At 38.4% G+C, this 24277-nt stretch overlaps 1 protein-coding gene across 29 annotated transcripts in view; it reads right to left on the reverse strand.

Moving 5' to 3' along the window:
* LOC129421780 (protocadherin alpha-C2) overlaps positions 1–24277 on the reverse strand; it is a 160828-nt gene that overhangs the window by 7991 nt on the left and 128560 nt on the right. For 28 of the 29 annotated variants that reach the window (XM_073854475.1, XM_073854468.1, XM_055177318.2 and 25 more), the window contains 2 exons: positions 10081–10139; positions 6152–6237 (listed from right to left, as the gene is read on the reverse strand). In XM_073854475.1, the coding sequence (XP_073710576.1) occupies positions 6152–6237; positions 10081–10139 (145 nt within the window). Of the gene's footprint in view, positions 1–6151; positions 6238–10080; positions 10140–12822; positions 15703–24277 lie in introns of those variants that run through there. The other variant, XM_055177316.2, reaches the window with a different exon arrangement.

Genomic DNA, 24277 nt, shown 5'->3' on the forward strand with positions numbered 1-24277 from the left:
GAGAGCCTGTGGACTGCCCACCTGCAGAGGTGATCTTTAAACAGGATAGGTCACACTCATCCCTCCATCCATCCCTCCCTTTTTCTATAGCAGTGTGTGAAGCTTATTCAGTGATGAAGAAAGAGCAGCTAAAAAACCTTTTACCTCTGCAATACAAAATGTTTTCTTTTAGCTTTCCTTTAACACACAAAATTCATTTTTTGTGTATACTCTTGTCTATCTTCTTTTTCTCGCTCCATTTTGCATCGCTCCCATACTGCTCTCACTCTCTCTCTGCATTTTCAACACCCTGTTTGTGGTATGAATGGTTGCCGTGGCAACTGCCTCTTCTGTGGCTGTGGCACAGACACTGATGGAAACTAATACAGAATGCTCTCTCTCTCTCTCTCTCTCTCTCTCTCTGTCTCTCTCAAATGGTCAAATGCTTCTCTCCCCTAGCAACAGAGGCAGTTACAGCTCCTCCTCTCTCTCTCTCTCTCTCTCCGTTTTCTCTTTCACTCGCCCCTCAGTCACCCTTTTCTTCTCATTGTCACTTTCTCTGTCCCTTTCTCCCTAGGCGGCTGTCTACCTACCTTCTGCATCTTAAACACTGTTCTTCTCTCAAACACTCCATGAATAACATTATACCACATCTAGACAAAATAAAACATACAAAGGATGAGGGAGATGACATGCACTGTCTTCAGAGCATTAAGGTAATTCGGATGTTTTGTCCAGCTGTCTTACAGCGAGAAAGAAACAGACACAGAGATAGATAGAGAGAAAGAAAGAGACAGAGAGAGACGGGCGTTGGCTTCTCCAGTGTTTTGCACGGCAGAGCTAAATGAAGCTCATAAAAATGCAGAGCTGCAGCTTAATACAGCACAAACCTCCAGGCAGCATCCCATCATAAATCAGCATCACACTGCTACAGATTTATGATATACATGTCCACATTTTCACCTGCTGCTGGCAAAAAAAATCTTTATCTGACCCCGCCTCTTTTCTGCAGCTCTTATTTTAAAATTATAGGCATAAATGTGGAGACACTTTAAAACAGGTCTTGACGGCAATAACACCCAACACTAATCAATTTATATTATCCTCATTCTCGCACACTTTTATATTAAATAATATTAAATAAATGTTGTTTGTTAGTCTCTTATATTTTTGCTTTTGTGTTTAACAGAAACAAGTCATACGTTTGGAACGAAATGACGCCAAATAAAGGAAAATGTACACTCTAAAAAATATTTTAACCCAACTGCTGGGTTATTGTTAATCAACCATGTTGAAACAAACCAGCAGTTGGGTTAAAACAACCCATTATTTGGGTCATTTTAACCAAGAAATGTGTTCTGTCCTATAGTTACCCATCCCTGGGTTAAAAACAACCCAATATTTTTTAGGGCATTGGCGAACTGGCCATCTGGCATACCGGGCATTAATTTTCCGGTGGGCCACGGAGCTATTTGGGTCGACAGTCCCGAGTCTGACACTTTCTTAATCTATATAATATTGTTTCTGACAAGGTCACATGGTTAAGCACCAACTCATTTCACTTTGGTCCTGCCGGCGTAATGCATAAAAAAAATAAAAAAATAAATAGCGCGAGAGTAACCACCGGCCCTAGACACACGCTCTGCAGCCCATAGGCTATCTTCTTCATTGACATAGTTGCAGTGTCAAAATTTTGACAAATTAAAATGAAAGAAGCCGGGAGTTTCCAAACCAATCGAATCAATCAATTACCAATTTTCAATCAATCAAATGAAAGAAATCGAGTTTTTGTTAAGAACAGTGTATCCATTAATAGACCCGTGTTTCCTTCTCATGTTAACAAAGTCCGTCCACACCTTTGGCTGTTCTGGTAGCTTTTAGTAAATTTATTTGTTCTTGATAATGATTTATAAAACTTAGTGAGAGATCTTCATCCTCAGATCTGACAAACAGAACAGATAGTCAAAGCCTCAGGTTTAACCTTGTTTTATATCATGGTTAGTATACACATTCAAGAGACCAAAATTTATCGAATGTATTTATCGAATGAGGGGCCATTCTGGTCCAAAATGCCAAGGCCGATTTTTTGTCCCAGTCCGCCCGTGATGTAGGGTTTGTTTCAAACTTCTACTTGAAAAATATTAGTAGCCTCCTAGATCTCACAGCTCAGCTTTTACATCAGCTACATGACTGAGAAACATTGAGAGAGACATACAGAGCAAAAGGGAAATAATGGAGGTAGAGAGATGGAGAGAGCATCTAAAGTGGCTTTTTCACTTATTTCCAGTTTCTACTGCTCCAGTTATCAACACAGACTTAATTAGAACAAATTGCCCTTTCATCGCACAATGATTGCGCCCGTTTTCTCTCTCTCTCGCTCTCTCTTTTTCATCTTATTGAAACTAAATTACCTCCATTACTCTGAACACCTCGAGATATCAGATCATCATTCTGTCCGATAGGGTCTGACCTGAACATAGATATTCATAACCCTCACGCTGAGCTAATTCAGAAATTAAATATTCATTCCTCGCACCCAGCCAATGACCCTGTGACCCAGGTAGAAACTCTAGCCAGTACATACGACTCACTCAAGATCCAGACAGGCACTGCTTCAAGTCACGTGTGATAATTAATTTTTAGTCTCCCAAATAAAACGAATAAGAGCGCAGTGCAGGTCAATGCTGGCCAGGCTTAAAAATGTATGTGAACTATCAAACATCATCATATTTGTGCAACTAGTACTACTGTAACATTTTACAATTGGCCAAATTAGTATTAAATGACTAAACACACAAGCCTAGAGCTGAACGTACATGACTACATTTGTTATGTGCTAGTTGATTGTTCGCTAAAACATACTTTATCTTCATTTCTACCGCCTGGATGTTTTTGTTGACGCAGTATTAGCTTGTACTGTAAGCGGAGTCTCTGAGTATGTGTGGACATCTCTGATTAATAACACGGACTCTGTCCTTCAAACAGAGACAGGAGATCTATCAATTATTTGGAGTGCAAGAAAGAGAGAGAGGAAGTAAATGGGCGCCGTGGAGACAGAATCTAATACTATGGATTAATCATCATGAATAGCTGTCTCCATTGCGAGGCACAGTGTGTGCGTGCTTGTGTTGAAATAGTCTGGACTGATCCTCATAAACATTCATCCGCTAATCGAGTCATCTCTCTGGGCTTTGGCTGCGGTTTGCTCTGAGCAGATAACCTTCACGTCCCCAGTCACCGTGTCATTTCCTCTTTCAGCTGATAAACTGGGTCTACGCTGGATGTGGTCAGATCGTAGGAAATCTCAAATCTGTGTCACTTTCTTCATCATACAGCTCAAACAGGCCACCTAAGCACGGTTAAATGATTCTGCTGTTGTCAGATTGTGGGAAATTTCAATTCACTATTTTAGAAGCAATGTGAATGCCATTTGTTTTTATATAACACATCCACAAATGTGATGGTATTGCTGGTGTAGGGTAACATTTTCATATTTTCCAAATATGAAGATTTGGAACATACAGCATGACTACAAATATACTTTTATGATATGTTGTTATTTTTTAATCACCTGGAGTATGAACCACCACTCTAAAAATGCTAGGTTAATGCCAGAGCTGGTAAATATTAAGTAACAACAACCCAGCAGTGTGTTCTGTCCTATATTTAATTTACATTTCATTTACATTTAGCAGTAAGCTTTTGTCCAAAGCGACTTACAAATGAGGTAAACAATAGAAGCAATTATAGCAACACAAGAACAGCAATACATAAGTGCACTGGAAATAGTCTCATCAGGTCCAACACAGTATACATAGCCATGATTTTTTTTTAAAGAAATGTACAGATAAAGTGAAAGGAAAAATGGAGAAAGATAGTAAGTCCTATATTAGGAAGTCAGGAAATGGCGGAAGAGATGGGTTTTTAGCTGAGTCTTAAAGACAGCTACAGAGTCAGCAGATCCTGTCACGACTGGCAGATCATTCCCCGAATGATAAAGGGGTAGGTAAGGGGGTGCTGACCCAGGTAAGGGGGTGCTGACCCAGTGGTGGTTTTAAAGGCCAGGAGCAGAGCTTGAGATGTGGGCAGAAACTGTGGGATCATCAGGGTGAAACGATAAGTGGAGTTGAGTGTCGTCTGCATAGCAGTGTTAGGAAAAGCCATGTTTTTGAATGACAGAGCCCAGGGATGTCATGTATATCGAAAAGAGCAGTGGTCCAAGCACAGAGCCTTGAGGCACCCCGGTATCGAGATGTTGGGGTTTGGAGACATCACCTCTCCAGGATACCCAAAATGACCTATCTGAAAGGTACGACTTGAACCATAGAAGCGTTGTGTCAGAGACACCAATAGCCATGAGGGTCGACAGGAGGATGCGGTGATTGACCGTGTCAACCCTGGGTTAAAAACAACCCAGCATTTTTTAGACTGATCTTAAAGTTGAATATGAAAATTAAATGTTAAAAGTCCCATTCTTTCTGTGTTTTTAAAGCTTTGATTGTGTTTACAGTGTGCAATATAACATGTGCTCATGTTTCACGTGCAAAAAAAAAAAACGCGCTATTTTTCACAAAATTTACTTATCTTTATCGCTGTTTTCACTGTCCTCAAAATGTGCTGATGTCTTGTTCTATGAAGTCCTTCCTTCAGAAATACGCAACAAGTTCTGATTGTGTAGTTTGTGTAGTGTGTTGTGATTCGATAGCAGCTTAGCTAGCCATTAGTTTAGCTGCCGACTGACGTATTCCGGTGGGCGGAGTTTAGTCAAAAAACTGTTCTAATTACATCATTAAAGCTGGAAGTAGAGGGCTGTAATCAAAACCAGCCATTCGCTGTAGTCTTTGAAAGGCGAATTCTGTTAAAGAAAATATATCGCCTGGCAGTGAACTTCTAGCTTTATCATTTTACAGGTATTATTTATGCTATTATAGCAACATTACACACTAATTAGGGTATAAAAATGGGATCAGAAAGAGCGTGACCTTTAATAAAAAATGAAAGTAATACAGCGTTAAATAGAAGACATGTGCATTTCTATGTGAACGTTCCTTAACACGTTTTAGAAAGTTTGGTTGTTTTCTGGTGTCTACAATGTGTATTTGCATAAACGCTATATGTGGCTATGTAAGACATTAATGTATTGCGCTGTGTTCTGTGAGCTGTACTGAGTTTCTCTCTGAAGTGCTCAGCCAGGATCCTATAGAAGCCTCATGTAGGTCATTTTTATCCATCCCTGCATGACTGCAGTAGATCAGCAAAAGAGGCCAACGCAGAAGAGACCGCAGGAAATGAATCACGCAAGCAAAAGAATGCTGGAGAGAGTGTGAGATTGAAGAGAAAGAAAAGAGTCCAGATCGAGATGGGGTGAGAAAGTTTGATGGTCCTCAGGGGAATATCAATGTGCCCGAACCCTCAGAACACATAGTGGATTGGCCAGATAGTTTTTATATATTTTTTATCCCCTTTAGTATCCAAAGTAGAATTCCTTAAAGTTTCATAGAAGCCTTAACAGCAGTAGTTCCTGAACCATTCAGTTAAATGTTTCTTTAAAAGCACAATTTTTTCTTGACTTTTTATAAATGTGAAAAAAAAGTACTTTACCACCACAAAAATCTTTTGTGAAACAAACAGGTTCTACAGATGTTAAATGTTATTTATTGAACCATTTGGCACAAAATGGTTCTTCTATGGCATCATGAAGTGCCTTTTTTAAATAGTGTATTTCATGAAGAAATTGCTTACAGGATTGATCTCAGATATTTCTCCAAAACCTGGACATACAGAAAAACTATATGGCTATAAATAAATGCAGACAGCATAGGTAAGATTACCTGGTCTTGGAATAATTAGATGAGAAATATTTTAGTTCATATTTCAATTTTTTTTAGTAAAATCCAGCTGTCACTGGGGTGGTACACATTTGCACCCAAAGAGTTTATATAATACCTCAAAGGTATATCAAATGTATACATACCTGTACCTAAATTAAGACCTTTTTAAAGGGTACTGTCCCAGTGACTGCTTGGGACCATTTTTTCTGACAGTGTATGGGATCTTAAAAAAGTCTGAGACTGAGATTTGTATGTGAAACTTGAAAGGAGACACATAATATTATTTATGGCTTTTTCTCCATTTACTCTCTATTTATATTCATTGCTATTTCTTTTCTTACCGGCAGCACTGGAGACCGTAGGCCAATTCTGAACCATAACTCCATGAGCTCCCTGCATCACAGACGACTCCTCCATGTGGACCGAACTACACAAACAAACAGAAAGATTGTTGTTTTACTTTTTATTAGCTTTTATCTTAATTCAAATTCAATGGTTAACCAGCACAAATATATTTCTCCATTCTCTTGGTTATCCACATTACAATGTTCTCAGAAATCAGATTTGACTTTTATGTTTCTTGAATTTAAACCTTTAGGGGTGGTTTCCTGGACAGAGTTTAGATTAATTCAGGACTAGGCCTTAGCTATATTAGGATATTAAGTAGCAGTTTAGTTTTTACAAACATACCTTACAAAAAACAATACTGGTGTGCATCTTTAGACAAAACAATGGAACTGATTTGTTAAGATATGTCAGTGCAAGGTGTATTTAATTAGGATAAGCCCTGTCTGGGAAACCACCCCTTAATGTTTTTATAAATTTAATAAATAAAGGAAGTAAACATAAATAAATGTTTAAGGTACACAATATTCTGAGATGCTGCTGGAGAACATGATCATCAGATTTATATTACTAAGCTGCATAACTGTATCATTAAAGCAAACAAGAAACATTCTGAAAAAAAATCTGAAAATCATTTAGCTAAAAAGCATTTCATGGTAAAAATTTTTAATTAGGAAAATGTACAATGGAATCATGTCACTAGTGTCTCAGATTTTTGGACCTCACAGTATGAGTCTGCATAAACTTGACTGATAATGTTTTAGATAATTACAAGATGAAAGTTGGTGCCTAAAGGCAGGATTTGTTTTGTGCGTGTGGTTAAGATGGAGTTCATGACTGAGCCAGAGGAAAATGTAGGACTGTTGCAAGAATGGGAATACAGTAGACTGGATTAGAGATTAAGGTTTACATTTATCTGTCCTGCACATTCGCACCACATCTGTGATTTTATCTTAAGCTCCCTGTGCACTCAACATTTCTCACACATACAGAGTTATCAGGGGAATTATACTAAAGTAAAGGGAATGGGGTCACAGTTTAACCTTCAAAGTCAATAAGAAATGTTGGCAGGAAACACTCACACTATTCTAGGTGCATGATTTATTGGTGCATTTTATGCCAAAAAAGTCAGCATTTTAATTTTCTAAAAAACAACTCCGCCTCTAAAATGTTTTTTTTTTGTCTGATGTCACTGATTTCTTAACCTTTCCCTTCCAACCAATTGTCATCCAAAGAATTTCCTGAACTAAATAATTTATTTCTTTTGCTGAACACCCTGCTTCTGTCAGAAAAAGGTTTTTAAAACAAAATGGGTTGCACAAAGCATGCTGACCTGAACTCAAATAAATGTTACTGCTAAACCAGATGGAAACAAAAATCAGATGATCACTGCAAAATACTTAAAGAGTTATTATATTTCAACAGCATTTTTTTAACTTGTACATTACAGTGTAAGGTTTTACTACAGAGCTATCACTGCAGCATTTTGTCGTCAAATATTGTATAACTTTAACTAAAAAAATCTGCTCTCACTGTTGCAGATGTCAGACAAACATAAAGTCAAATCAACATTAAAAAATAATTTGTTTGTTTGGCAAAGCTGAGGGTTAATAAAAAGAACGCCTTCTATTCAGTAACATGCAAATCGATACATCAAGTAATACAGATACATAAATGTAATCATAAACATGATACCTAAACAACAATGCTAATATGGCATTATTCTGTTATTCGGTTTTCATTGTAGAATTATTTTTACTCTTAGGCATGGTTTAGTTTAGTTTAGTTTATAGTTTAATTTAGTTTAGTTTAGTAAAGAAAAATAACTGTGAAAGACTCTGATTGGTACTGTAGAAGCATCTTTCTTTTTGTCATGGGAAGAGGCAAAATACCCTAAATATGGCCATCCAGGTTAGATCAGGATAGTAGATGTGCTTACAGACTAACCATATAACCAGTCAAGACTAGTTGTGCAGCTACAAAAAAAGGAACTAAGCCTGTGTATAGCTGACTAGATGGGTAAAATACTGAGCTACACTTTTATCTGTTATGTCATTTAACATTGGTTGGAGTGTTCACCCTTTAAATGCACCAAGTGTTGTATCCTGCTGTCTAAATACAACTCTTCAATAAAGTCTTTGATAGAAAATAAGTTCGACCATCTCTGCATTTATTTTATCCATTTATTCACATCAATCTACCACTAATCCATTTTATTCTGTGTGGTCATATGACCACACAACACACATAGACTAACGGCACAGATCTCCAATAATGATTTCATAGGCTGTTTCAGCAAGTTTGTTAAGCAATGCTTATTTTACAGTTATTATTAAATTATTTCACAGTATAAACATATATTCAAAGAGAAAATCACTAATATCAAGAGACAGAACAGAAGATGAGGGCATAACCACCATTTTAGTTCTCTCTCTCTCTCTCTCTGATGAATATCTGCAAGCCAAGGTCAGGCGGTTACTGCTGCTAATACATGCCGTGTGTGTGTGTGTGTGTGTGTGTGTGTGTGTGTGTGCTTGTGTGTAAGCCATTTTAAAGAGCTGTGAAGCAGCAGTCACTAAGATGAATACAATATTAATGAGAAACACTGGAGCAAATACATGATCCTCATCTTACTCATCTAATGTTCAAACACACACACACACACACACACACACTCTCTTTCTCTCTCTCTCTCTCTCTCCCTCCCTCCCTCCCTCTTTGACCTTCTGCCTGTGTATCAGTGTCCTCAATCTCTTTACTCCAAATTTCTCTGCCTTATAGCCAAAAGCTTCAATTACCTCCCACAACTTTTCTATCTAACTATTATCCATATGCGGCAGTGTTTGTCAATTCAGTCCTCGCCCCCTTACCCCCCCCAAATGTTTTAGATCAGAGGTGTACAACCTTTTTCGGGCCAAGGAAAAAGGGATCGTTTTTTCACCCCAAATTCTGTCACCTTTTTCTCATCTCATGTTGTTCTAAATCTGTATAAAAAAATCTTGATAAATTTTGATAAATTATGGTAAGCACCCTTCTATAGTAGAAAAAAACAAATCTGATGTAATTTAATGATTAATTGATTAATGATTAATTAATGTTTAAAAAAATGAACAAACTTTTGATGTTTGACCCTTAAAATCATTAAAACCACAACTACTGATTTTATAAACCCATTTAATCCTTATGTTTCTGCTTCAAAGGTCAAAGAGAAAAACATCATCAATGTGAAATTACATTTGCTAAAGTCTCATCAATTGTAAGACAGCAGTCTGATTTAATGCATGAAAATGATTTGTGTAGCTACGTTAGCTCTCATTAAACTCTGCTGTAATTAGGAGGAAATCAGTGTATCACTAATAAAGATATCTCTCATGCAGCCCTGGCATATGTGAATGTGCCGCCCAGCCTGTTGTCTGCATTGATCTTTATCGTTTGCTGTATGCAAAAAACTTCTGATGTTATGGCACTTAAAGGTTGTGTTCTTATTTAACCTTCTAAGACCTGGTGTCCACATATGTGGACATTACATTTTGTAGTAAATTGTTTGCACCATAATACTTAATTCTGTGTAACCGGAACCTGTTTTACCCAAACATGGACAATTACATTGCTTCATGTTTAAAGAAAAATATTTGGATTATATTTTTTGCTTCTTCCTAACCCCAAAATAGCTGGTAGATACCTGAAAAAAGACAAACCAAAGCTCGGGTCTTAGGAGGTTAACATCGGATTGTAAAATGGCTTTTCCATTTTTACCTCCTTTCACCAGATTCTGCTCTGCAAAGCAGGACCAATGAACTCTGAACGTTACAGTATGTTTTCAGATAATAATTAACTCTTTATCTAAGATCAATGAAAATTTGATCTTGATGTTCTGCATGAAATTGAGGGTGCTTAACAGAAACCAAACTTGGTTACATCTTACCTTTGCATTCCTGCTCTGAGTGAAGCTGAATATCTCCAGTCCGTATTGGGAACTTTAGGCTGCAAGAAAAAAAGAGAGAAAAAGAGATTGTGTCAAGCACTAAGACATATCAAATATCATGCCATGAATTAATCATGCTGGAGCGCTGTTGTACGGTTGTGATTCTTGCAGGCCTGTGCTTCTGGAGGAAGAGATTAGAGTCTGGTCCATTAATTGTCTCATACACACACGGACAAATCATTCATCGTTTCACCATCCAAATGTAATGGACACACACACACACACACACACACACACACGGAGAGAGAGAGAGAGAGAGAGAGAGAGAGAGAGAGAGAGAGAGAGAGAGAGAGAGAGAGAGAGAGAGAGAGAGAGAGAGCACAAACTGCAAAATTCCTGTTGTAAAATGATGACATGAAGGTACAGTATATGGACATTTATGTGCACTGATTAGTACTGACTTCACACCAGTACATTCTGCAGTCATTGCATCTGTGCTCTTCATACCTCAGTTTCCTCTCTCCACCTCCTGCTAGAGACATTCATCAATGTGAAATCCAATTCTCTATGTAATCTGGGCCTGCCGTTTCTCTTCATAGCTCACGCCCACAAACACACACATCCATCACACAAACCCACAAAATACACACTTATCTCATGAACCGCTCAAAAGAGCCTTGCATATGAAATGTGGTATGAAATATAACATCTGAAAATGTACCAAGGTCAAGATCATATTTATTAATATGAAGACATTAAAGCATTTAAACCACACCATTTAATTTGTGACTTAATCATTTTACTTAAAAAAAAATTATGAAACAATCCTTGTGGGCATATAATTCAAACAAGCAAAGGGTACAATGACTCACTTTGAACCAGTGGATCGGTGGCAAATGCCAACTTGGAAGACATTATGGATGAAGAGCAAAAAGGCTGAATATATACAACCCCCCAAAAAAACCTGAACTGCAGGACAATATGCAAGTCACATCAAGAGGGCATCTTTCACACCCTAAATGTTACCCATCCAGACAGACGGATTCTGAAACTGACCCTACGTGCAACAGGCTGAGCTGTGTGTTCATTATCAAACATCAGCCTCTGTGCGACACGTTCTTGCAGACAGCGAAGACAAAGAAAAGTAGCTGAGAGCAGAGAAACTGGAAAGCTGATTTTTATTCCTATCACATGCCTTTGTTTTAGCACTCTGTGTGTGTGTTGATAATGAGCCTGATATCGTCTCACCAGCGGCTCTCACCCTTTTCCTTATTTTCTCTCTCTCTTAGGTCTCTTCTGAGTGGACACACCTCGCCTAGATACAGCATTTGCACCCTGCACCAACCAATCACAATCCTTCCTCCAACCCCTTCCAAACCGATGCACCAAATCAGCTGCTGGCAGTATTGAACTGAGCTCCTTTGGCACTTAATCTCACAGGAGAACAAAAACGACTGACATTTAGCACTCGTATCAGCAAGTAATTGAAAAGCTTAGAGGCAAAACCCTTTGTGTGTAAATGAGCATTTTTAATAGACTCTATGGATTTGACGCAAAAGCATTTGATGAATATCAGTATCTCATTTTTGACGCAGGTGCCGTTTAGCGGCTTTTGCATCTGAGCTCCTCAATTACTTAATAAGTAAACGGCTCGCGCAGTGCGACTTTCAAATCCAGTAATCCCAAAAACACGATCAACAGCAAAATACAAAGCACTAGGTCTGTAACGATGCAAGGCTATTGATAGTGACACACTGACAGACTCATCAAACATCTAATTTCTCATAAAACATAAATATTAACTTCATGACCATTATAGGTTTTGCATTATGACATTATTTAATGCATATTGCCTCCGTTTTAACTATTATGTGACCTAATCTTTAACATTTGAGATTTATATTTTTAACTGTTAAAATTGTACTGGTCAAAACATGACCTTAGCATGTTACCAATAGATTTTGTGTGATTTGCTCATTTAATAGCAGATATTTTGATGTATAATTTAACAAGACCTTTTCATCACCAAAGAGAATAAAACACTAGCCGTGTGAAACTGAACACGGAAGCCATTTTACTCCCAACCACAGAAAGGTCACATTATGACCATGAAGTCTAATCTATCCAAAAAGCTGTCATCAAATCATTTTAACCTGTGTTGAGATGGTTTGGTGAATGACGTCCGACAAGAAGTTGTGTAACTAAATGAAGGCAAGCCTGCGGGGTCTAGAGAGATTTAAGTGTTGGAGCAGAGAAACTGCAGTGTGTTTGAGACTCACACCTCTAAATATAAACACAGCCAGCTGTCCTGAAATGGCACACTGCAGAACAGGCTGAAGAGAGAGCAAGAGAGAACCAGCACGAGAAAGGGAGAGCTAGAGGAAAACGAGAGCACTTCTTTCTAAATTCATTGCTGATGAAATGCAATTTGAATTCAGCTGTAAACAAGCATAGAGAAGAGCATAAACTACTGATACCCTAAACTATCAAACACATGCACACACACGCTGCAGTTCACTCTGAAGACTCTGCTGTGAATTAATAAGGCAAAGAAATGTAAAACTAAAAATGTTTTAAACAACAGGAGGCCCTTGTTACGGATCCCCACTACACACCTGAGCTGTCCAGTGCTGAAACAGGCCTGTAGCTGTATTGCAATCTCTAAGCAACACAAGTGAACAAACGCATGATGATGCATGACTAACTTCATGAGTTTGTTGGTTTTTTGGGCACATCACACACCTGTATGGCAGTGGCGTCCGGCATGCTCAGTCTGCGTACAAACTGCCCGCTCTGACCGGTGAAGAAACGGTCGGCCCCCGAGCCCCAGGTACCACTAATAGGACGGCCCGTGTTGTAGAACATGAACGTATCGCTTCCAGATGTTGCGGTCAGGCAGGTCTTGTAACAGTACGTTTTGGTCAAAGAGCCATTTCCTCTAACCTCAATGTAATGAGGTTCCACTTTTAGGTCCCTCCGCAACACTGCCTGTTGCTGAACTGTGATCCCTCCAGCACCGCCCCCTCCGCCACCTGTGGCTCCACCTCCTCCTCCACCTGTAGCCCCGCCCCCTCCTCCTCCACCACCACCATCTTTGGGTGTCTTCTTCATCGTTGCCGCCTTCTTATTTCCCCCACAGCAAGGTGAGCAGGAACAAGCATCTGGTTGACTGCAGTAGGCATGGCAGCGAACGATAGCCAAAACAAAAACAGTGACCAAAAAGACAAAGGTTGTGGCGCTCAGGGCAATAATAAGATACAAGGTAACATTGGAGAAGATCATTGCGCCATGCGGCCTGATAATGCGTTTGGGGTCCGGGGCCACTTTGGGTGGGAGTTCCATAATGGCGACATTGATTGTTGTTGAGGCAGAACGTGGAGGTGAGCCGTGGTCTCTTATGTGCACCGTGAGACCAAAAACAGTGGAATTGTCCTCGATCACTCGTCGGGTGGTGCGGATTTCACCTGTGTGTTCGTGCACCTTAAACAAATCCAGGTCGGGCGGGTGATGGAGGCTGTACAAGAGCCAGGCATTTTCTCCAGCATCCAAGTCCCAAGCCAGCATACGTGCCACAAGCACCCCTGCCTCTGCGTTACGTAAAAGGGTCTGGATGGATTGAGAGCCATTCGCTGCTGGGTGAACAAACTGTGGGCTGTGGTCGTTAGAGTCCATGATGTAAATGTAGACAGTCGCCACCCGGCTCAGTGGAGGTACACCGTTGTCTTGGGCTTTTACCTGGAAATGAAACTCGCGCAGCTTCTCAAAGTCAAAGGATCTTAATGCGTACACCTCACCCGTGGCAGGCTTGACAGACACGTACGATGCCACAGAAATCCCATGATTGTTATCATTGAGGACAGTGTACGTGATGCGAGCGTTCTCACCAGCGTCAGGGTCTGTTGCCTTGACGACGCACAGAGAGGCACTGGGCGCGTTGTTCTCGAAGACGTAAACCGTGTACGAAGCCTCTTCAAAACGTGGTGGGTTGTCATTTACGTCTGCCACTTCAACTCGCACTGTCATGGACGACGAAAGAGGTGGAGTACCGCCATCGGTGGCTATAACCGTGACGTTGTAAGAGGGAATGGACTCTCTGTCCAGGAAAGCAGAGGTAACAATGGAATAATGGTTGCGAAAGGATTTGATTTTAAAGGGAAGGTTAGGAGGGATGATGTCTAAACTGACCTGTTTGTTTTGGCCAGAGTCTTTGTCATGTATGCTGATTAAAGCCACCACAGTGTCTGCCCGAGCATCTTCTCGAACTGGACTGGAGAGAGAGGAGAGTACAATCTCGGGAGGGTTATCATTCACATCTAGGACCTCTACCACCACCTTACAATGCACTGCAACAGCCCCCTGGCCTTTGTCTGCTGCCTGTATATACATCTCATAGCTGTTTGTTTCTTCATAGTCCACGTTGCTTTTAACTCTAATTTCTCCACTTTCTGTGTCTACAGAAAACATCTGTCTTACTTTGTCTGGTGTGTAGGAACTAAATGAATAATGCACTTCCCCGTTGGAGCCCTCATCCCGGTCTGTGGCATTTAATTTAATGACAAGCGCGCCAACAGGAGAGTTTTCCCTCACTTTCACTTTGTATACAGAGCTGTCGAATACTGGAACGTTGTCGTTAGCATCCAAAACGCGCACGTTGATTCTGGCTGTGCCTGAGCGCGGAGGCGAACCACCGTCAGTAGCTGTAATAAGAAACTGGTGCGAAGGCACGAGCTCACGGTCAAAAGGTTTTTTCAGCACAAGCTCTACGTGTTTTCCATCTGCAGGTGGTTTGGTTGAGTCCAGAGCCAGGTGTTCGTTTGAGGTAAGGCGATAATTGCGCACAGAATTCGAGGCGTCGTCCGGATCCTGCGCGCCCTCAATGGAAAACCGCGCGCCTGGCTGTGCGCCCTCGGGGATCTCCAGCTGGTACTCATCTCGTGGGAATAGCGGCGAGTTGTCATTTGCGTCCAAAATCTCAACATCCACGTTGTGCTGCTCGAATGGGTTTTCTAACACCACGTCGAGGCTGAGAGTGCAGGTCCCGCTGAATTCACAGAGCGTTTCGCGGTCAATCCGGTCGCTTATAACAAGCTTACCAGTTTTGTGGTTGATACTGAAGTATCGCCTCGCGCTGTCGGAGCTGATTTTGATCCGACGCGCCGAGAGCTTTTTCAGCTCCAGTCCAAGATCCCGTACAAGATCCCCAACGAGGGTACCGCTCTCCATCTCCTCCTGAATGCTGTAGCGAATCTGTGCATTTGTAAGACCACTTAGTAAAACAATAAAGAAACAAAAACAAAGAGGCGCGTTCACTTTTATGGAGCTACATCGCCCTACAATAGCCATCGCAAGCTGGCAACATCCACAGACGAATTAAAAACCGCTTTCCGCGCAACGGCTCCCGAACATGGCATCTAAGAACGGGAAAAACGGTCAGACTATGTGCAGGACGACCAAAGTCTCCCCTCCACTGCCTTTTTAAACAGAAAATTATCCGCTTTATCCATGTTCTTTCTTTAGCCTGTCTTTTTCCTTCTCTCCGTGAAGCTGACTCTTGTTTCCCCTCACAAGGGTGCTGGCTATCGCTCGCTCTCCTTCTCTCTCCCTCTCTCTCTCTCTCTCTCTCTGTGCTGTACAGGCGGGGGATGGGAGCAGCACACACCAGCGCAGCCCACTGCATTTCAGCACCTTCCAACAACACACCGACAAGCGCATTAACAAACCATATACACCACAAAGGATTGAAAACATTGCTGATAAAATTATATATGCTTTCAGTGCGATGTACATATTCCGCCTTGTTTGGTAAACTGTCTCATTAATATCGATTGAAAACACGAGTGCATTTAAACACAAAGCCAGCGCCACCGCCCTTTTCATTGTCTTCTCTTCCAAGCGCTCTAAGGTGACTATAAAACACTTAACCGAAAAAAATCTCAGACTCTCTTTCATTGATATTTCACGTCCTGTTGCCTAATACGACTCACGCATGTTTTTCACACAGACATGTTTCATATTTTTAATAAACATAAAACACGGATTTACAGTGCGCTTGTGTTGTTTTTCCATCAATAGCGCCGACAGCTCGCTGGCCACTCACTCGTTCCTCCTGTCACAGATTAAAAACCGATCTTGTTTTATCACAGGAGTGAAGTGCTTTTTATTCACAATAATAAACGATTGGTGCAGACCGGACCACTAGCACATTGCTTGCCATCTGTCCCCATGGCAAGAAATTATGAGTTTAGTTATTTTCCCAGTTGAAAACCTATGTACATTGTTTTACTGAGAACAAAAATAAATTCTATTAAAACGTTTCAATGATTCCCTAAGCATAAAGTACAAAAATCCAAACTAAATAAAGCACATTACTGCGGCTCAGATCTGTTGAACTTCTTCAAATACGAAGCTTCAAGCATAATAACGGTGCTTTACCAGAACCAGCACAACCCTAATTAATCAGGCCAGGGTAAGAAAGTACATCAGAGCGCAAAGTGTCCTGACACCATATCTATTAATCTTCACCGGGGCTATTAAATATACATTTGAAGCTATAAACACTGGGCAGTATATATGGCTTCCTTTCTCATAGCTAGACACAAGCACACCTGCCGTCACCGGTTCAAGCTGCAGAAGCGACCAGCAGTATAAATAATTAACTTAATTTTGACTTTGGTATAATGTATGTTGATCCAATTAAATATTAATGAAAACAGGGATTAGATTATATTTTACGGATCTTTAGTCTAATCAGATCTATGTCACATGTCTCCCTCGCGTAACCGTACAGTGCCCGAGCTGGACCCTCACAGCTGCAAGCTAAAATAATAAATTTCACACTAATTATTATCAATGATTAAATAATATTCATATACAATATTCAAATACATTATCAAAACTTGCAGGCACCCCTGGACCAATCAGAGTGTTATTGTTGTGATGTATAGACAGAATGACCTAAAATAACCCCGCGCACTGAGTCATTGAGACAACTGGCTATTAAACGATACACCGTCTCTTGCAATCCCAACGCGCGTCTATCTGCTTCTGGAGAGCTCGTGAGCCCACGGCAATGCATAACACAGCGACGCGCACTGGTCAGCGCTATGGTTAAAATAAAAAGTTCAGATTGAGTGAGAAAGAGAAAGCGAGAGACAGAGAGAAAGACGGCATGAGGTCTGAGGACCACTCACAAACCAAAAGACCAATTGGACAAAAGTCAAAATAGACAGCAAATACCCAAATTAAAACACAGCAGATAACAGATAACACTGAAAAGTTAAAAATATTAGCCAGAAGCAAAAGCAAAGCAAAACAAAAATTGGAATGCTATACGTTTATAAACAGGAAGACATGCTGCAAGGCAAGAATTGAATTGGCTGAAAGGCATGTCTTAAAACAAAAGTTAAAAGATTGTTTCCCAGTGATACCATACACTGTCAAAAAAAAAGATTCACCCTAAAAGGTTAATTTTTTGTTCATTTATGGGTATACAACACATGGAAATGTGGTTCTTTTTGGGGACATAGTTGTGTAGAACATTTGTTTTTTAAGATGATTTTATAAAAAAACATAAAAGCCAGATTCTTGTGTTTTTACACTTCACCACACACACAACACCGTGGGTCCGACACAAATGCACACATAAAGATGTGGCCCGCAACTTACGCTTCTTGTCTGGTGAACATAAGAAGAAAACAGAACAAGTGTTCAATTGTTCCGAGATACGTGACTCTGACATTTTACAGACGCTCCCTGAGGAATGCTTGCGCATGTTTACGCCAATTAAAAAAAAACACGAGGGGTAATTTCATTAATTATGCACGCACACGGATGCAAACGCCTGGAATTTTCTTCGATGTCTGTCCAGGGCGCACATACAGCCTCTCACTGTCATTTCCCATTGTATTGTGATGTATTCAAACATGCACAGCTTTCTATTTTCGCAATTCAAATATGCTCTCTGACGCTAAATATTTTGTCTCTCCTTTAGGAATTTAGATTAAGTTCGTCTTATTAGGAGCCTATCAGCTCAGTCTCGATGTTTATGGTTGATTTTGTTTTGCAACGTTTACATAAATGAAGTCAGTGATTTGCACCAAACTGTATGTTCTGTTATGGCCTCTAATCTAATCGTCATGACAACGACTTATTTTTAAGCTACAGGCCTAAAAATATTGTGTATATATTTGTTATAATTATTTAAAATCAATCAATTATTAATTACAAGCTAAAATAACTATATTATTATTATGATATACACTGTACAAAAATCTTTCCTGACATAATTTTTTGTTTAATCAACAAATCATTTCAACTTACTATTTATCTTGACAAGAGATGAGTTGCTACAAGTTATAAAATGAATTTGACTTATTTCAACTATTCATAATATATGGTACTGTAAACAATTTGTTTAATCAACTGAGATTTACAAGTAATTTTAACTTACTATTATATATCTTGAAAATACATGATTTGCTACAACTTATAAAATGATTTTGACTTATTTCAACTATATTTTCTAAGTTATAACAACTCATCTCTAGTCAAGATACATAATAGTAAGTTAAAATGACTTGTAAATCTGAGTTGATTAAACAAAAAATGTTTTACAGTATACCATATATTATTAAAGTGTTACCAGTATACTCGCAATAAAATGCATGATCACTTGTCTTGCACTTGCTCTTTATATCAAAACTCGTCTACCAAACTGAAAACAGAAAATATGATTAGATCAAAAATTTCCTATAATTCCAGCTTCTGATTGGTTCTTCATTTAAACAAGATTTGCCTGTCATGGCCTTGAATTAGATTAGTGCTGCATGTTTTAGTGAGATAATCCTTTTATAAAACAATCACCAGATGAGCTTATGCTAAACCCACATTGTTATGAGAATATATCCATATTCCTACAAAGTTATTGGTAATATTTTATTTAGTTATTTTACAAAAAGTTAAGTGAATATATTCTGGATTCTTTAAAGTACATGTTAAATGATTATTTAACAGATTCAAGCTCTAAAAATCTTTTTCATTCAAAGAAACGTACCCCCGGTTTCAGCTTAAGGTTAGTCTAGACTAAAACACCAGAAAATAACTTGCACTGACAGATCTTAAAATTTTCCAGTATCATTGATTTGTTTTAAGATACACCCAACATCTTTTTATTATTTATTAAACAATGCATGTTTAAAAAAGATGCTTAAACATCTTAATTAAACTAAGGCCCAGTCCTGGCTTTAGCTAAGCCATGTCTGTAAAACCAGGCGTTAAATGTGTCATCTTTCAGAAATCTGCTCACATGACAAAGAAAGGTTAGATCTGATAATCTCTTTAGCTGTGCTGCTGCTGGATATTAATTTCCAGCTCTAGTTATTCATTATAATGACTCTGAAATATTAACACTGGCTCATTACTACCCACTTATTGCCCCTTTAAAAAGACATTCATTAGACTGAACGGCTCTTAAGCCCTGTGCAGGATCGAAAAACCACATCAGTCAGACTCAGACTAAAATAAAGAGTGAATAAGTGTGTTAAACTCTCCACATAAGTGTCTGTGACAGGGGTCGTGTGTGAATCAGTGTGGCTGTGCATCACCACCCTGTTTGACTGAAGCTTTCCTCTCTATATACACTCTGCTCAGGGCTTCAGTGAGTAAAGACTTCACATTATTACTCACAGCGACAACAGGTGAGGCAGATGACATCATCAGAAACCTACCTAACCCCGCAATAAATATTTTTTTTCTTATTTTGCATTTATTATTTTCACACTCACTTATAATGAGTGTATCTTCTTGCATCTTTGTTGTATATTGAGTTTTTTGGGGGGTATTTTTTCCTAGAATTAGCCAAGTATGTTGTACAATTCTTTGGTCCCAATTCTGAAAGTTTGATAAATTGTGCACATTGGCACTTACCTGAGCTACAATTTCATTAAGGGAGTCAGATTCATAGTTCAATGCAAATTCAGAAGTCCATCTGAAATATTTCAAGGCAATCTCACAGCTTTTAACAGCTAAAATCCTTAAAGTCCACCATGTCACTGAACACACCAGTGGCTTTGCTGCGTTCAACATTAACCATGTTTAATTGATGAGCAGATTTCTCATGATAATGTTTAACTCTGCATCAAAAGAAAGACATTTAGCAATTTTGCTGATTGTCTTTATAAAAGATAAAGCAAGTGCAGAATGTTGCTTTTTTACAGGCAGGTGGGGAAGCAGTGGAGGGATGTATTGGGTTAGGGGGTGCTAATGGAGGAGGTCGCCACAAGCTACCATACTGCTAATTTATTAACTATTTATTTTCATACGTGTTAGAAGTTTATACTTGAAACAAATGAAAAATACATGGCACGTTTTATATTAAACAGAGATCACTGGTGCAATCCATAAATAAATAATGATGTTTCATTAAAAGACTAATATTTATGCTCCTAATATTATTTTTCAAACAACATTAAAAGGTTTTGGTGTCGTTGAATTTCATCCCCTTATTGTTTTAAGATCTGATTGAATCTGAATGATTAGATTTGGGACAGAACAGGAAAAAGAAGGAAAAGGATTGGACATCTGTGAACCTGTGATGGACTGTCAGAGGAAGTCTTGGTGAAGTCAGACCTCTATGGGTACAAAAAAGAACTGCAAGATACAGAAAATAACAGACACACCCATGTGAATGTAGTTTGCTCTCTGAAACACGAGCCATTGATTTTCCCTTAGACTTTATCTTTTCACCTGCCTTTCATTTTAATGTTTGTTTATTTATTTTTCAGAGTAGCTTCTTTTAATACCATCTATCGTAAGCACAATCTGTAACTCATCTCTTTCTCTTTTCTGCCCCAGTGCTATTGTATTACTACACAACACAGAGTTGTAAAAAAAATATTTTCACTAAAAACAAGATGGCCAGTCCACTACTGGTTGACATGACCATGTTCGTTGTGCAGTTTTTGTGTGTGTGTCTAAACTGCCCCATAAGTAACATTTGTGAAAAAATATGAACTACCACAAAAACAAATCAATCAAATGCAATCAAATTCAGTGATTCAAAGTCTAAATTTCAGGTTTAAAATGCATTGTGTTATTAATAAAGAAATACAATTATTGGCAAATCAAGTATACACTCATACTAACAACAGGACCAGCATTACTATTGTCTAGCTTTTCAGGGCACCATTTAAAATGTGCAGCACTGCGTATCTTTAAACAGAGATTACAGGTACTCTAAAATAAATAAAACATGCAACACATTGTGTTCTATTCTCGACAGGGCAGCTAAACGCACACAGAACACTCTCTGCATCTGTAAGCCAACACGAAGGCTAAATCTGTGATCCCAAAGTGTGTGTAATTTCTCCTCCACTGCATCTCTCCGTCAGAGAACAGGCCATGATTTTACAAAACACAAAATCTGTCAACCTCTGGGGTTCTGATAAACCCCGCTGTCTCAGCATCACTTGCCCTTCTATTGTCTGAATCTAAAAAAGCCGCCTGTGGAGGTGAAACAAAGCTATCAGGCACAGCAGACACGCCTCGTCAGTCCTCTGCAGACACAGAGACAAGCCTGTAAAGACTGTAAATGTGTAAATGGCAGAATAATCAAACAGACATGCTCTCTTTTTACAATATCTCAAGTTATACAGTAAGCCTATCTGCTTATATGTGAACATGCTATGCAGAAAACCAATAATATGCTAATTCAAAAAAGGAATATGCTGAAAAAGTATTTTTAATTTTTCACGATAATACTTAAGGCTCTCACTATCAGCATCAGACAAAAACTAAAGAAAAAAGGTTTTCAGTACACTTAAAAAAGCTAGTAATCATAGGTGAACCATTTTTTCATGAAGAACCATCCGGGGGTGATAGTACCACTATAGCACTAGATATGGTTCTAATAAGCAATATAGGGTTCTACACATGTGCTATAGGTGCTGTATAGTGCTTAAAATGATTCCCCTATGATTATGAGCCAGTGAGCCACTTTCAGTGCTATTATTTAGCACTGTTTGTGCACATGAAAAAGTAAATTTGTTCATTTTCATTTATAGTCAGAAAATACTACTAGGACTACTAGGGCTGGAAAAGAGGGGAAATGCAGTGGGACAAGTCTGGGGAGTGAATTTCAAGGGGAAACGAAGTTCCACCTTAAACTGGTTAGAATTTTTAAAATGGTGAAATTGAAAAGGAATTGTATTTAAACAACTTAATAAAAGCATTCGTTTTTTAAATTGCAACTATTATTTTATAATGCATCAGCAAGCTTGTACCATGACACCTAGTCACAGTGATACTGTACGACTAACATATATTTTAATCTAATATAGGAGGAAAACCATTATATCAGTCATACAGTTTGATATTTTGTTGGATATTTAGTTAACGGATAATATCTAAATTTTCACAATACAAAAATTTTCTTTAACCTGATGACATATTTATTGTTAAATTGTTAAAAGTTTGAGTGACTTAAATGCTCAAAAAAAAGTAATGTTATGTTATTTGGAATCCATCGTTAAACCCATTCTCCAAAACCCATTCTCCAAAACTACAGTTCCCCAGTAAATTTTGTCACTTTCAGTTTATAATCAGGTTACAATCTGTTTTCACGTTTGTTTTAGATGCTAACACAAGCAGTTTGTTAAATTGAAGGTTTTAAGGGGAAAAATATAGTTATTTTCTCCCACAAATTCTCAAACATCTGTTCATCCCCTTAAAGGTCAAAGCTAAATCTCTTACATTTTCTGACATTATTACTTATCTGGATCAAAAAAATAAGTCAGATCAAAAGTCACTGCTTCACTGATTTTTGCTGTACACAAAGCCGCTGTAATTCTGATGACAACCCATGTAAAAATAAAGTACAAATGTACTAAAAAATGCCAGCAAGTACAGTAGTACACAAGTAGTGTGCTAAATAAAAGTGCAAAAGTTATACACTACAAACATACAAATTAAAAATATAGTTTTGCTTCAGTAGTACTATAGTAGTAGCTTCTTAAAAAGAAAATTTACTAAATAACATTAATACTTAAAATTTATTTTTAGTTTACTAAAATACGTCTCCCAAAATAACATTTTTAGTGTCCCAAAATAACACATTCAAGTACACTTACAATCTAAAGTTTATAAAAAAGGGATAGTTCACCTTAAAATGAAAATTCTGTCATCATTTACTCATCCTCGTGTTGTTCTAAACCAACAGTATTTTTTTATGAACACATAAGAAGATATTTAGAGAAATTATGGTAAACACACAGCAGTAAGTGACCATAGACTTCCATAGTAGGAATAAAAAATATGATGGAATTTAATGGGTCAACTGTGTGCTTACCATCATTTATCAAAATATTTTCTTCGTCATTTATCACAATACTTCCAAAATATTTTTTCCTACTATGGAAGTCAATGGTCACTTACTGCTGTGTGTTTACCATCATTTCTCAAAATATATTCCTTTGTATTCATCAGAAAAAAAATCATACAGGTTTAGAACAACACGAGGATGAGTAAATGATGACAGAATTTTCATTTTAAAGTGAACTATCCCTTTAATAAGTACTAAAGTCACATTTTTGTATAAAATTAGTGTGAAAATAGTATGTTTAGTGTACTTAAATATACTTAGTGTGAATGTCTGCCCAGATGAGAAAGTGCACTAAAATACACTATTTAAGTATATTCATGTTGTACATGCCACAGATTTAGGCCAGGTTTGTAAATAAATCTGCATTATAAAAGTAAAATATAACTCAAAAACTGTAAAAAAAAAAAACACATTAGCTTTACTAAAGACATTTACTGCTTAAACCCCTAAAGCGATGTGCTGTCACTGCCCATACTGCCAGCTATGATCATCTTACACTTCTGCTCTCTGTCTATCATAATAAGCACTTTCATGTTTCATCAATGTCAGTTTCTCAGTCCTGAGATTTCATTAATTTAATAAATTTGTTTTTATAGTCTCTCTCACACGCTCATTTGTTTTCATAACATCACCTTCATCTTCTTGTACATGCACTGACACAACCATTTTCTCTTCCCTGCGTTTAACATATCATCTCACCACACCCTTTCTCATCAGATAGTCTCTCTCTCTCTCTCTCTCTCTCTCTCTCTCTCTCTCTCTCTCTCTCTATGAGTAGGTGTGGCAAAATGCAGCATTGGCCAGCAGCAGAGCCTGGTCGTC

The sequence above is a fragment of the Misgurnus anguillicaudatus genome, chromosome 16, assembly GCF_027580225.2.
Source record: "Misgurnus anguillicaudatus chromosome 16, ASM2758022v2, whole genome shotgun sequence".
Taxonomy (NCBI): Eukaryota; Metazoa; Chordata; class Actinopteri; order Cypriniformes; family Cobitidae; genus Misgurnus; species Misgurnus anguillicaudatus.